General features: G+C 39.5%; 1 protein-coding gene across 2 annotated transcripts in view; it reads left to right on the top strand.

The window, feature by feature from the left end:
• The window catches only part of YME1L1 (YME1 like 1 ATPase), a 69,195-nt gene extending 57,704 nt beyond the window's left edge, over window positions 1-11,491 (top strand). For both annotated transcript variants that reach the window (XM_054725618.1, XM_054725614.1), the window contains 6 exons: window positions 524-679; window positions 3,671-3,822; window positions 5,108-5,234; window positions 5,326-5,399; window positions 6,276-6,362; window positions 11,012-11,491. In XM_054725618.1, coding sequence (XP_054581593.1) covers window positions 524-679; window positions 3,671-3,822; window positions 5,108-5,234; window positions 5,326-5,399; window positions 6,276-6,362; window positions 11,012-11,155 — 740 coding nt within the window. In that variant the 3' untranslated portion in view covers window positions 11,156-11,491. The remainder of the gene's footprint in view (window positions 1-523; window positions 680-3,670; window positions 3,823-5,107; window positions 5,235-5,325; window positions 5,400-6,275; window positions 6,363-11,011) is intronic.
• Window positions 11,492-15,278: the final 3,787 nt, after the last annotated feature.

Genomic DNA, 15,278 nt, shown 5'->3' with positions numbered 1-15,278 from the left:
ATGGACCAACCTGAGTAATAAACACAGCTATTAAAGCTGCAGTATTTTCAAAGATAACTGAATCAAGTGAAAATAAACACAAATAAGTTTTCCATAATAAAGGGAGCTTTTATGTCCAAAGTATTTCAAAATGAAATTTTAGAAAAAAAAATGTTTACGAGTATGCTTCTTCGATTTGTCATTAGACCACTAATGTTGTAGGTCATAACTGAACGCTTTTAAATGATCAGATAACTCTACATTTCTTTATTTTTTCACAGTTATTTAAATTTAAGAGCTTTTGTTATTTGTATCAATGGCAGTTTTAATGGCATATTTATAACAATTTTGACTTTATTCCCTTAGAAGTTATTAAAATAAATTTATTTTTTAGTTTAATTAAGATAAATATTTTAAATTATAGTTCACGATGGCTGGGTTTTTTTTGTTGTTGTTGTTTTTTTGTTTTGGAATTTGAGTTCTTCCTGGCAAACTTTCTGTTGACTGTTTTGGGACTTTAAGATATTGTGTTATATCTACACAGCTGTTGATCCAGAAATCATAGCTCGAGGTACTGTTGGCTTCTCTGGAGCAGAGTTGGAGAATCTTGTGAACCAAGCTGCTTTAAAGGCAGCTGTTGATGGAAAAGAAATGGTTACAATGAAAGAACTTGAGTTTTCCAAAGATAAAATTTTGATGGGTAGGTTTTCTTTTTTTTTCCTGTCTTATACTATTCAGTATGTTAGAGAATAAATTCTTCATTTTGAGAGGTTATTAAAAAAACAACAACAAAGGTGGCCCTGGCCAGTGTTTCTCAGTGCTTAAAATCTTGGCTTGAGTATTGAAGGGCTGAGGGTTTGATTCCCAGTCAAGGGCATGCACCTGGGTTGTAGGTTAGATCATAGGCCCCAATCTGGGCAGGTGTGGGAGGCAACTAATCGATGTGCCTCTCTGACATCAATGCTTTTCTCTCTCTTCCTCCTCCTTCCTTCCTTTCCTCCTTCTCTCTTTTCTTCTCTCCCTTTCCCCACCTTGCTCCTTTCTACACTTTTTAAAAAATCCTACCTAATAATAGACAAATATGCAAATTGACCATACCTCTGACACACAAGCCACACCCACCATCCAATCAGAGCAAGTATGCAAATTAACCCAATCGATGGCTACAGCCGCAGAGAACAAGGTTTCCTAGGTAACAGAGGAAGCCAAGCTTTCCGCCTGCCCTTGCCAGGCCTAAACCTCCACTCAAGCTACAAAGTTTCAATTATAGAAGGTAAACAAATTCAAACAGAAATGGTGTCAGAATGGAGCTTGAGAGAGCAGGCCAGGGTTGCCCCCGGCAACAGGGGAAGCGAAGCTTTCTGCACACCCTGGCCAGGCCCAGGCCTCCGCTTAAGGCTACAAAGTTTCAATTATAACCCCAACAGAAATGGCTGCCGGCCGTGGAGGGAGCCCCAGGCTTGGCTCTGCTCCAGGCTACAAAGTTTCAATTGTAGAAGGAAAATAAATTCCAGATACCAGGGCCTCTGCTTGGGTTGCCAGGGGGCGTGGCTGGCCTGCAAACCACCACAGGCCCCTCGCTCAGGCTGCCCCACGCCCCAAGGGAACCCCCACCCTGATCTGGGACACCCTTCAGGGCAAACAGGCTGGCCCCCACCCATGCACCAGGCCTCTATCCTATCTAATAAAAGAGTAATATGCAGATTGACCATCACTCCAACACTATGGCTTCCCCCATGTGGTCAAAGATCCTGCCCCCATGTGGACACAAGATGGCCACCACAAGATGGCCAGCAAGAGAGGGCATTTGGGAGGCACCCTGCCTGCAAGGGAGGGCAGTTGAGAGGGACCAGGCCTGCAAGGGAGGGCAGTTGGAGGTGATCAACCCTGCAGGAGAGGGCAGTTAGGGGTGACCAGGCCGGCAGAGGAGGGAAGTTGGGGGCAAACAGGCTGGCAGCAGAGTGGTTAGGGGGTGATCAGGCTGGCAGGCAGAAGCGGTTAGGAGCAATCAGGAAGGCAGGCAGGCAAGCAGTTGGGAGCCAGCAGTCCTGGATTGTGAGAGGAATGTCCGACTGCCCGTTTAGGCCCGATCCCACCACCGGGATCGGGCCTAAATGGGCAGTTGGACATCCCTTCAAGGGTCCCAGATTGGATAGGGTACAGGCTGGGCTGCGTGACAACCCCCCTCCGTGCATGAATTTCGTGCACTGGGCCTCTAGTATATACATACATACATATATATATATATATATATATATATATATATACATATATATATATATATATATATTTATTGATTTCAGAGAGGAAGGAAGAGGGAGAGATAGAAACATCAATGATGAGAGGGAATCATTGATCGGCTGCCTCCTGCATGCCCTTAGTGGGGATCGAGCCCACAACCCAGGCATGTGCCCTTGGCTGGAATTGAACCCGGGAACCTTCAGTATGCAGGCCGATGCTCTATCCACTGAGCCAAACTGGCTAGGGCCCTTTCTACACTTTCTAAAAATCAATGGAAAAAATATCCTCAGGTGAGGATTAACAACACCAAATAATAAAAACAAACGTATAGGGACATGAAAACATATATTTGAATGTAGCAAAACAATTTGGCCTCTCACAGACAAATGTAGATAATATAATTATTAGAGGTCCGGTGCATGAAATTTGTGCACTGCGGTGGGGTGAGTGGGGGGGGGGTCCCCCTCAGCCCAGCCTGCACCCTCTCCAATCTGGGACCCCTCGGGGGATGTCTGACTGCCAGGTTAGGCCCGATCCTTGGACATCCCTCTCACAATCCTGGACTGCTGGCTCCTAATCGCTCGCCTGACTGCCTGGTCTCCCCTAACTGTCCCTCGCTGCCGGCTAGGTTGCCCTCAACTGCCCCCCATTCTGGCCTGGTTGCCCCTAACTGCTCCCCTGCCGGCCTGGTTGCCCCCAACTGTCCCCGCTGCTGGCCTGGTCGCCCCTCATGACCCACCCACTGACCTGGTCGCCCCACGCAGTCTGCTGTTCAGTTGTTTGGTCGTCCCTCACTAACTCCCCTACTGGCCTGGTCGCCCCATGCAGCCTGCTGTTCAGTCGTTTGGTCGTCCCTCACTAACCCCTCCTGCCGGCCTGGTCATAGGCAGCCATCTTTTGAGGATGTGATGGTCAATTTGCATATTACCTCTACTTTATATAGGATACTTGTTTGGGGTACATGGGTGCCTATGTTTTTACTCTTGTTTAATATTGCTGATGAAAGGATAGTTAATTTTACTCTTCTTAGTATTTTTTACTGTAAATCATGAATTGGCTTTAAAACAGGTTTGATAAGACATTCCTTTTAAATTGGAAGTTTATTTTCTAGAAATATAATTAAGCTTTCCCTTTGGCTATGAGAGTAAGATGATAGTTCTAACAATTTTGGTTTTCAGTTGACATTGTTGTTAATATATATTGTGCAATTGTACTTATTTTTAAACTTTTACTTTGTTTAACCTTTTGCACTCGGATGTCGAGTGTGACTCGACACGGTTAGCATCGGTAGCAGGAATCGAGAAAAAGCAAGCGAGTGCAAAGGGTTAAAATATTTCTTAATAAAATTAAATCATGTTACTCTAAGAACAACTTTGAAGCAGATGGGTTTCATTCATTTAAATATACCTCTCTAATGGAGCATTTAACCTGATTAATTTTTTGCTGTTAGGGCCTGAACGTAGAAGTGTGGAAATTGATAACAAAAACAAAACCATCACTGCATATCATGAATCTGGCCATGCTATTATTGCATATTACACTAAAGATGCAATGCCTATCAACAAAGCTACAATCATGCCTCGAGGGCCAACACTTGGACATGTAAGTATCTTGCAGTTTTTCTTTGCTTTCAGATAGCACTTTCCAGAAGCATATGTATGAAATTGCTGATAAAATCCCCTTAAAACAACATTCAGCTACTTGGTAAATTTGTTGATATTTTCTTATATATTTTTTTAATATATAATTTTATTGATTTCAGAGAGGGAGAGGGATAGAGAGATAGAAACATCAGTGATGAGAGAGAATCATTGATTGGCTGCCTCCTTTACGCCTCCCACTGGGGATTGAGCCTGAAACCTGGCATGTGCCCTTGACTGAAATAGAACCCGGGACCCTTCTATCCACTGAGCCAAACCACCTAGGGTTGTTGATATTTTCTTTTCTTTTTTTAAAAAAATATATTTTTTATTGATTTCAGAGAGGAAGGGAGAGGGAGATAGAAACATCAGTGATGAAAGAGAGTCATTGATTGGTTGCCTCCTGCACATCCCCACAACCCGGGCATGTGCCTTTGACCAGAATCAAACCCGGGACCCTTCAGTCCGCAGGCCGATGCTCTATCCACTGAGCCAAACCAGCTAAGGCTGTTGATATTTTCTTTAACTTCCTGAACCATCTTAAAATTAGAGATACTTGTGAAATTTATCTTTTAATAAAGAATATCCTTATTATTCCAGATATTATATATTACAATATGAAATTTAATTCTGGAATAGCAGCAAATTATAATTCTTAATTATGTAATTGCATTTCTCCCCTCCCCCCCCCCCCCCAAAAAAAAAAAGAAATTATGTACTGGCTCAGTAGTTTTTCTATGATTTTTCTTAGTACAAATTTTGTTCTCATATCTTTCTAATTGTAGAGATTTTAAGCATTTTTGTGCAACAGAGGATAGAAGAGTCCTATATCAGCATTATCTACCTGTTATTTATAAAATGTATTTTGCTTTATAAATAGTTTTCCTTATTTTATAAATTGCTGGTTTTTCATCAATGGTCATCTCTAATAAAAGTCTTTGGGCTTTCAGCATCATGGTATTAAGCAGACGTCCTCAAACTACGGACTGCGGGCCACATGCGGGTGTTTTTGCCGTTTTGTTTTTTTACTTCAAAATAAGATATGTGCAGTGTGCATAGGAATTTGATCATAGTTTTTTTTTAAACTATAGTCCGGCCCTCCAACGGTCTGAGGGACAGTGAACTGGCCCCCTGTTTAAAAAGTTTGAGGACCCCTGAAGTAAGGTGAGAGGGCCAGATGATAATTCTGGTTATTAATGTAGGTGTTCCAAAACTCTCTGAATTTTTTTTTGTTTTCAATTGTCTAGGTGTCCCTGTTGCCTGAGAATGACAGGTGGAATGAAACCAGGGCTCAGCTGCTTGCACAAATGGATGTTAGTATGGGAGGAAGAGTGGCAGAGGAGCTTATATTTGGAACTGACCATATTACAACAGGTTGGCTGTAAAGGATGGCGTTAGTTCAAATTGTGTTTGTTGGTTTAAAGATATTTTTAAAATGAGTTCTATGTTTATTTTTAAATTTTAGGTGCTTCCAGTGATTTTGATAATGCAACTAAAATAGCAAAGTGGATGGTTACCAAATTTGGAATGAGTGAAAAGGTATTGGCTAATTTTATTATTCCTTATGTCTTAAGTGATATGTGCCAAATGTCTCTTGAGAGAGGGTTTTCATTATAAATTGATAACATTTACTTTCCTCTGTCTCATTCCAAATGGAGTTGTCTTAGCTTATTCTAAACCAGTGGTCAGCAAACCGTGGCTCGCGAGCCACATGTGGCTCTTTGGCCCCTTGAGTTTTTAGCAAAGGCCAGCTTAGGAGTACCCTAATTAAGTTAATAACAATGCACCTACCTATATAGTTTAAGTTTAAAATTTTTGGCTCTCAAAAGAAATTTTAATCATTGTACTGTTGATATTTGGTTCTGTTGACTAATGAGTTTGCCGACCAGTGTTCTAAACTAAACCTTATTTTCTGAGTAATTTAGTATTGTTTCCATTCTAGCTACTTGAACACTAACAATTATTCGTTCATGAGTTAACAAAATGATAAGACAAATTCTTTAGCTGTTTCTATTCACATGACGTAAAAAATCTACTTGCTGAGCCTGCCATATTTTACCCTTTTCACATATTTCACTTTCTTGCATTATCACTGTGGTTCCATGAAGCAATTCTAATACTCTGAATTGTGGATTTCTGGACTTGGAATAGCTGCCAAGGTTTTCTAAGAAGGCATTCACAAGCATACTTATGATTTTAAATTTTCTGTCTTGCTCACACTTTAGTTTTAGTGTTATACTTTCAGAAAAATGATAAAATTTCTTTGCCCTTAAGGCCATTTTATATTGAATTTCTTAATTTCCCCCATGAAATTGGTTTTCTTATGTATAGGATGGTACTTTCTCTGTTATCTTTTATTTGTGGAGTTTTTTGTTTTGTTTTATTTTCTGTTCAATTTCTTCCCATTTGTTTTAGCTTGGAGTTATGACCTACAGTGATACGGGGAAACTAAGTCCAGAAACGCAATCAGCTATTGAACAAGAAATCAGAATCCTTCTGAAGGTAATGATCATATTTTTCTGCATTTATTTATTTAGTCATAATGTGCCTAAATAGTTGGGTGCTTACCAAATGATAACTGAACCCTTTTGTTCTTTAGAAATAAAGATAATAGGTGCACTATTTCAACCATGATTTATTTATTTATTTATTTGTTAATCCTCACCTGAGGATATTTTTTTCATTGATTTTTAGAAAGAGTGGAAGGGATGGGGCTGGGGTGGAGGGGAGAGAGGGAGAGGGTGGCGAGGGGAGGGAGAGAGAGAGAGAGAGAGAGAGAGAGAGAGAGAGAGAGAGAGAGAGAGAGAGAGATGTGAGAGAGACACATTGATTAGTTGCCTCCCACACAGGCCCCTACCAGGGATGGGAATCGAACCTGCAACCCAGGAATGTGCCTTTGATTAGCCTTGACTGGGAATTGAATCCACAATCCTTTTGTGCACAGGCCGGTGCTCTAATCATTGAGCCACACCAGCCAGGGGGCAACCTTGATTTAAATATGTTGTTAGAGACATGTGGTCATAGACTGGATCTTTATGTTATTCTGACTGTAGACTAAGAACAGTTTATATCAGTGATTATAAATATTCAATTCTCTTATTTACAAAACCATAAGAGTTATTAGAATGAACTATATTGATTATTGATTCTTTATTGTTTTCCCATTCTGACATATATTCAACATGTGCTATTATTTGCTTGTGCCTAGCAGTGTGCATATGCTCAGAATACTGAATAAGCAAAACGAAGGTCATTTTAACTGCAGGGTCCAATACAGATTAGGGTAAAAGAATATGTAAGAGTAGATTCAGTGAGATCATTTGGTAGGTACTATGGTCATCTAGTCACGGTATAATGGTTGCTCGGGTTAGGGTGGTGAAATGTAGAAATTGAGAAATGTGTGGCTTCAAGAGATGCTAATGTAGTGGAATCAAATGCTTTTGTGATGTTTTGGTTGAGAGAGCAGCTATGAATCTGAAAACAATATTTTAGATTTCTGCCTCATGCAACACAGTTGTATCCTTTACTGAGTAAACACTGGTGATGGCCTAAGGCTGGCAAGGATGTAGATCATAAGGTCAGTTTCATACCTGTTGAATTGGAGGTGTTGTAGTGAAGATTAAAAGTTGGGAAAGATTCATGGGTGTGGAGCTAGTTCAGAGGTTGGATATGTGTTCGATTTGGGTTTGCATGAAGGTAGGTCTTGGAATGGAGAAGAAGACTGAGCCAAGAGCCAGAAATCTTTAGTGAATGAGAGCTTAGGTAGCACAGTGAAGGCTGTTGGGAAAAGCTGTAGTCAAGTAGCATGAACTTGAAAGGAACAGAGCTTGATAGAAGAGGGAGTACAGCAATGTCTGGCAGTGTTGATGGGAACAAAGTGCTCACTTTTTACTCTGAAGTATCGGGGATGAGAGTGAATAAATAATTGCCACTTGGAGCTTAGAGAAAGCGGCTCCCCAGGGTGGCCAGGTTTTGATTAACTCAAGGCAGTAGAAGAGATGCTTTAGAGTAGTTAAGGTTATGGGAAGTTTATATAATGGAAAAGTTTAAAAGGTGTTTCAGAAGTCTCTTATTTCCCTGAAGCTTATTTCTTTCCCCTTTACAATTTATGTTATTCTGAGTAAATTATTTATGTGTTAGTACTCCTGGAGCAACACTCTTCGTTTGCTTTAGTACATTTCTGAAAACTCAGAACACAGAATGGCAAACATGGTGTTTTTTCCTTCTAAAAGGATAGCTTGGAAAGGCAGTAGGTACTCTTTCCACTAGATGGCAAGCCTCCATTGTTATTAAGGGAAAACGATTACTAGTTAACAGCATTTTAGGTTCAGATGTAGTCCTGCATTATATTTATATGATCTATGCTTCTTGGTGTTGGTAAATTCATTTATATATTTTCTACCCAGTTTTATTTTTATTTTATTGTTTTTAGTTTTCAATCAAGTTTTAATGAAAAGATCATAAAATAACAGTTTCTCATCACTGTACATTAAGACTGCACACTTCTGAATGGAGAGATCAGTCATAGGTGAATTGCTTTTCTATGCCACTTGGCTGCATACTTACAGCTCTGACCTGAATTTATCCAAACTTTTGAGGGAAGTAAACTCAATGTGATGACTGACCGTGGCGGTGGCCAGTACAGGAGTGCGATCACAGCGTCCCTACCCCTTTCTGGGAAGGATATAAAGCAAGGACATGATCCCTCTTCAAGTTCCGATTAAACAAAACAACTATAACTCATGGCTCTCCCTTCCCCTCATAGTATTTACGAATGGGCCAGTGCCCAACCTGGGGCTGCCCAAGCGGGAAGAGGGAAAGCAAGTGATGAGTAGGGTACAAAGAGGCTCCTCTCAGCACCTGGCCCCAGAGGGGCCTGTCAAATGGAGGTGGGGAGCTGTGGAGTTCCTTTCTGTCCCAAATGAGGTCTGTTATGCAGCATCCTTGAGGTCAATAAATTACAGTAATAAATAGCAAGGTGAGGTTGGGGGAGGGGTTCCTGGTAGAAAATTAAAGTGGGGTGACTGAAGCTGGGGGGCACTGGACAGCTTCAGTTCCCAAAATGCACACCCACCTCCTCATTTGGAATGTCAGACTGAGGCTTTGGTTAGGTCCCTCTCCATCTCCCTACTCCAGGCATCGGATTCACAGGTACAATAACACCTGCCCCAACGTGGCTCTGGGGAAGAGCAAGGGCCTTTGTCCCTTCAGGGGGCATGGTGGAGCTGAGATCCCTTGTTTGTTCTCTTAAGGCCTGGCACCTTTGCTTTTGTCCCCTAAGCCAAGGGGACAGGACAGATGCAGTCCCCTTCTGGCTGCCCAGGCCTCATCCCAACTCAGGACAGCTGCAGGGAAGGCAGCTGAGGTCTACCTACCCAGCCAGCCAGCCAGCCCAGATCATACTCCTGCACTCAGTCAAGTGTAGTGAATACTGATGGGGTGGGGGCAGGGGCCATCCCAGCGCCCAAGTGGTAGCTAATAGGGAGACACACACATGGCTGCAAGAGGTTTTGAAAGTCAGCCTGGGTCCATATTGTTCATTCACAGGCTGAGGTGTGCTATGCTGCAATTCTCTTGAGATTCTTATTTGCTTAAAGGTTCATCTTTTCTTTTTTGTAATCGTGGGTGAGCCCTTGCAAGAGCTCGGTCTGGCAGGAGTGTGTGGTGGCAGATCCTGGGCTGCCTGCCTCTGGCTCACTCCAAGTCTGTAAAATAAGTACATTCATCATTGCACAAACTGATACAAAAACATCACGGTTCAGAGTGTTTACACCATCTGTGTTGGTACGGACCAGCCCAGTAATCCCCTCCTGTTACTTGTGATGGTGGCGTGCGTCCCCAAAGACTGGGACCAGCCAGAATCAATGGATTTGCAAAGGTCCTGGCTTTTTGGCTTGAGAGGGACCCTCACATCAACCCCAGGATCTCAGGCAGAGCAGCAGGTGGGGCTCACCTCTAGCCCTGGGCCCAAGCCCAGGCATGGTCTTATGGTCAGAGCTGATAGCCACCCCTGCTGTGCCAGCTGGTTAGGATGGCCAGGAGGCCTGGGGGCAGTCAACACTGGCCCAAGTTCTTTTCCACCCATTTTTATAAGGGCAAAAGTATGACTAAATATAAAAATATTGGCAAAAACATTGTACAGACAAATGTGACACTGCCAAAAATGAATTGTTAGTAGTGTCGTTATCTTATGACCTAATAAATTCAACCCAAACTCACTTTTGGAAAGACAATTGAAGGATTTAAATGACAAGTTCAAGGTGGGTTGCAAAGAAAAATGTATGAAAATCAAGGGTCAGCTGTAATAATACTGTTATAGTTGTCACAAATTAAAAAGTAAATATATTATACAAGTGAACAAAGGAAATAATAGGTCTTTTCTGGCCGTTAAATAAATCAGTGAAATCAAGAGGCAAAAGGAGCAAATTTCCTTCTTTTTAAACATATATACTGAATAAATAGATTTCTGTGTTCAGAGGCTTTATTTAAAAAGCATATAAGTACAAAGTATAATTTAATTTTTTAAAGTACCTTTTTATCTAGGGTAGTCATTTTTTCTATGTGATAGATTTTGAGGTAAAAAATAAAACATTTGGAAAGTACAAAAGTATTATCTTTGGGAACCAAGCTTTTATATGTTTTTATTTGCCTTGGCTGGGTAGCTTAGTTGCATTGTCCAGATAAGCTGAATTTATGGGTTTGATTCCTGGACAGGGCACATATGAGAGTCAGCCAATGGCCAGGCTGGAGTGGCTCCATGGTTGAGCATGGTCCTGTGCACCAAAAGGTTGCTGGTTTAATTCTTGGTCGGGGCACATAAGGGGGGCCACCAATTGATGTTTCTCTCATACATCCATGATTCTCTCTTTCTCCCTTCTTCTCTCTATGCATGTCCTCGGGTAAGGATTAAATAAGAAAAAAAGAATCAACCAATGAGTAAATACATCAATAAGTGGAACAACAAATTGATGTTTCTCTCTTTCTCTCTCTCTAAAATCAATACAAGTTTTAAATGCTTTTATCTTTATAAATAGAAATGAATTGATTTCACATTTTTAGGGTACATAGATTTTTTTTTTTCTTTCCTCGTTTATGGTTTTTGCTTCTCCGAGTTTTATTTTGCCTCTTATAGATCTGCTTTTCTATTTTAGGACTCATATGAACGAGCAAAACATATCTTGAAGACTCATGCAAAAGAGCATAAGAATCTAGCAGAAGCTTTATTGACCTATGAGACTTTGGATGCCAAAGAGATTCAAATTGTTCTTGAGGGGAAGAAATTGGAATTGAGGTGATCTCTCTTGAAATGGGTCCGTTGCTGGTTTTATTGCAAGAATATAAGTAGCATTGAGTATTCTCCTTTTGCAACACTTCTCTCCCATTCTTGACCTGGTATCACTCAAGGGTGTGAAACACTTTGTCAACCTTTTGTCACATTTATCTACTTTTGGTTATTCTCATGATGATACCTATTGCAAATTAGCAATCCATAGTAACTATGTTAAAGAAAATAAAGAACTATCAGGATTGAAACAGCTTGTTTGAGAAATGTCCATCGGTTATTAAGTTGCACATAAATAATGATTTTATGGTGGGTTACTCTACTAGATGTGAATAAATTTGTGCCTTGAGCTCCTTGGAAGTCTTTTTACTTAGAGAAAATGAAATTGTTGAAGAATTGTCCTCATTTCTAGGTAGTACCATTGATCTTTGATAAAGAAATTATGCTATTTGGCTGTTGGTAAACCGTACTTCTACATACATCTGTGGAAACTTCATTAAGATACACTTAATTATGATCCAGATTGTTCACATATAAAATTGTATTAAAAAAAATCTTAAAAATAGTGAATTGTAAATGCTAAGGTACAATCAGAATTTAATTGATTAAAAATGTACCTTGCATTTTTGTGGTCTTTTTTTTTAACATTATCATGGTCACTAATGAAATTTATTTCAGGACTGCAGTCTTTTGTTAAATAAAAAAATGACACTTCCAATTCTGAATAGTATATAATGATGCTTGATATTGAAAGTAAAATTAGATCAAAAGCTCAGTCCCCTTCAAAATGAACTTTTGAATTACACTGTATCAGAAATGGAAAATTGTGTTTGTTTTTCATTCAGATTTTGTGAATATGAACATGCTGTTACAGGATTTACAAATTTATTTAACTCAATAGAAAAATTATTTTAGAGTATTTATTGCTTTTTATATTTAACCAAATTATATTCTTAAAGTGATTTTATTAAAATTACCTGCAGTTTTCTAATAACTTTTAAGCTGTATATGGTCTTCATTGAGGATGTTGATCACAGGAACTTGCCACATGATATTTGTGCCCTTTTTAAAAATAATTTTAAATTTGATGTAATTTCACCCTTACAGAAATGTTAACAGAATAATAGAAATAATTTCCATATACTCTTGACAGAGATTCATTAGTTGTATTCATTTGCCTAATTTTCTATTGCCGCCTCCCTTTTTCTCTTCTCTTCCACCCTCTCCCTCTTTGTGTGTGTATATGTATATGTGTGTACATGTCTTTGTGTGTATTTGTGTTTCATTTCTCTTGCTAGACTTCTGGGATTAAAGTTGATAAGTCATATGATAACTTTTATGACACTGAGGAATTGTTTTCAAAATAACTATATAATAATATTATATTCCAACCACCAGTGTTGAAGGGGTTCCAGTATCTCCACATCTTGTACAGTACTTCTTTTTTTAATTTTAATTTGCATGTATTGGGGTGATATCAGTCAGTAAAATTATATAGGTTTATGGTATACAGTTCTACAGTACATCATCATCTGAATATTGCACTGTTGCTTATCTTACTCATTTTAAGAAATCACATATTATGACTACAAGTCCTTTATCAGCTGGATCTTGCCTTTTTAAAATCCATTCTGACTGTCTCTTCTGTTATTTCAGTTGGGTATGGTTCATTCATATTTAATATTGATATAGTTGTTTATAATACCTATTTCACTTTTTGTTTTCTATTTTTCTCATAGCTAAACAGGTCCGCTGTGTTCCTCTTTTATTTAAGTTACATTTTAGTGGTTGTTCTAAGGATGATAATACACATCAACTTATCACAGTATACTTCAAAATAATACGAACTTAATTCTGGTAACATGGATTAACTATATTTTAGCATTTTCTTCTCTTTGTGCTATTATTGTCATTTGTAATATCTTTATATATTACAACTCAACAGTACAATATTATACTGCTATCTTATATTTTCAGTCTTTGTTGGGAATATCTTTAATTTGCCTTTTTTAAAGAATAGTTTTGCTGGGTATAGCATAATACATGGACTGACCGTTTTTTTCTTTTTTAAAGATTTTTTTAAAAATACATTTTTTAATTGATTTCAGAGAGGAAGGGAGAGCAAGAGGAACATCAGTAATGAGAGAGAATCATTGTTTGGCTGCCTCCTGCATGCCATATACTGGAAATCAGCCAGCAATCCTGGCATGCTCCCTGACTGAGAATTGATTTGTGACCTCCTGGTTCATAGGTCAGTGCTCAGCCAATGGCCATGCTAGACTGGCAGTTTTGTTTTTTTAAAAAAACGTAGGTTTGAATATGTTATCCTGGAGATACTTCCATTACTTTCGGAGAGAAGTTAGCTATTAATCAAAATTTTGGTCTCCTTTGGTGATAGGTTATTTATCTCTTATTTTTAAGAAGTTTTTCTCAGCCTTGACTTTTTTTAAAACAATATTTATTGTTCAGATTATTACAGATATTCCTCTTTTTTCCCCCCATAGCTCCCTTCCACCTGGTTCCCACCCCACTCCAGGCCTTCCCTCCCCCCAACCCCACTGACCTCACCCATAGGTGTAAGCTCTTTGTTCAATCTCTTCCTGCACCCCCCACAACCCCTTCCCCCTGAGAATTGTCAGTCTGCCCCCTTTCCATGCCCCTGATTCTATTACATTCACCAATCTGTACTATTCATCAGGTTTTTTATTCATTTGACTTTTAGATTCACTTGTTGATAGATCTGTATTTGTTGTCACTTTGTTGTTCATAATTTTTTTTTTTTTTAATATATTTTATTGATTTTTTACAGAGCGGAAGGGAGAGGGATAGAGAGTTAGAAACATCGATGCGAGAGAATCATCGACCAGCTGCCTTCTGCACACTCCCCACTGGGGATGTGCCTGCAACCAAGGTACATGCCCTTGACCGGAATCGAACCTGTGACCCTTGAGTCCGCAGGCTGATGCTCTATCCACTGAGCCAAACCGGTTAGGGCTGTTGTTCATAATTTTTTATCTTTACCTTTTTCTTCTTCTTCCTCTTCTTAAAGAATACCCTTCAGCATTTCATATAATACTGGTTTGGTGGTGATGAACTCCTTTAGCTTTTTCTTGTCTGTGAAGCTCTTTATCTGACCTTTAATTCTAAATGATAGCTTTGCTGGGTAGAGTAATCTTGGTTGTAGGTTCTTGCTATTCATCACTTTGTATATTTCTTGCCACTCCCTTCTGGCCTACATAGTTACTGTTGAGAAATCAGCTGACAGTTGTATGGGTACTCCCTTGTAGGTAACTAACTGTTTTTCTCTTGCTGCTTTTCAGATTCTCTCTTTGTCTTTTGCTCTTGGCATTTTAATTATGATGTGTCTTGGTGTGCTCCTCTTTGGATTCCTCTTGGTTGGGGTTCTCTGTGCTTCCTGGACTTGTTGAAGTCAATTTCTTTCACCAGGTAGGGGAAGTTTTCTCTGTCATTATTTCTTCAAATAGGTTTTCAATATCTTGCTCGCTCTCTTCTTCTGGCACCCCCATAATTCGGGTGTTGGTATGCTTAAAGTTGTCCCAGAGGCTCCTTACACTATCTTCAAATTTTTGGATTCTTTTTTCTTTTTGCTTTTCCAATTGGATATTTTTGCTTCTTCTTATTTCAAATCTTTGACTTGATTCTTAGGATCCTCTAATCTGCTTTTGGATCTCTGTATATTATTCTTTATTTCAGTCAGTGTATGCTTAATTTCTAGTTGGTCCTTTTTCATATCCTTGAGGATCTCACTAAATTTATTGGAGGTTTCTAGAATATTCTTGAATAACCTTATCACTGTGGTTTTGAACTCTATATCCAGTAGTTTGCTTTCCTCCATTTCTTTCATTCGTGACATGTTTCTTTGTCTCCACATTTTGGCTGCTTCCCTGTGTTTGTTTCTATGTACTGGGTAGCTGCTAAGTCTCCTTGAGTTGATAGAGTGGTCTTGTGTGCTAGGTGTCCTATAGGGCCCAGTGGCTCAGCCTCCCCAGTCAACTGAGGTGGATGCTCTTGATACACCCCTTTGTGGGCTGTTTGCACAGTCTTATTGTAGTTAACCCTTGATTGCTGTTGGTATCACTAGGAGGAATTGACCTCCAGGCCAATTGGCTGTGATG

The sequence above is a fragment of the Eptesicus fuscus genome, chromosome 2 (genome assembly GCF_027574615.1).
Source record: "Eptesicus fuscus isolate TK198812 chromosome 2, DD_ASM_mEF_20220401, whole genome shotgun sequence".
Lineage (NCBI taxonomy): Eukaryota > Metazoa > Chordata > Mammalia > Chiroptera > Vespertilionidae > Eptesicus > Eptesicus fuscus.
The sequence above is the reverse complement of the archived record's forward strand: the minus strand, read 5'-3'. Positions and strand labels throughout refer to the sequence as shown.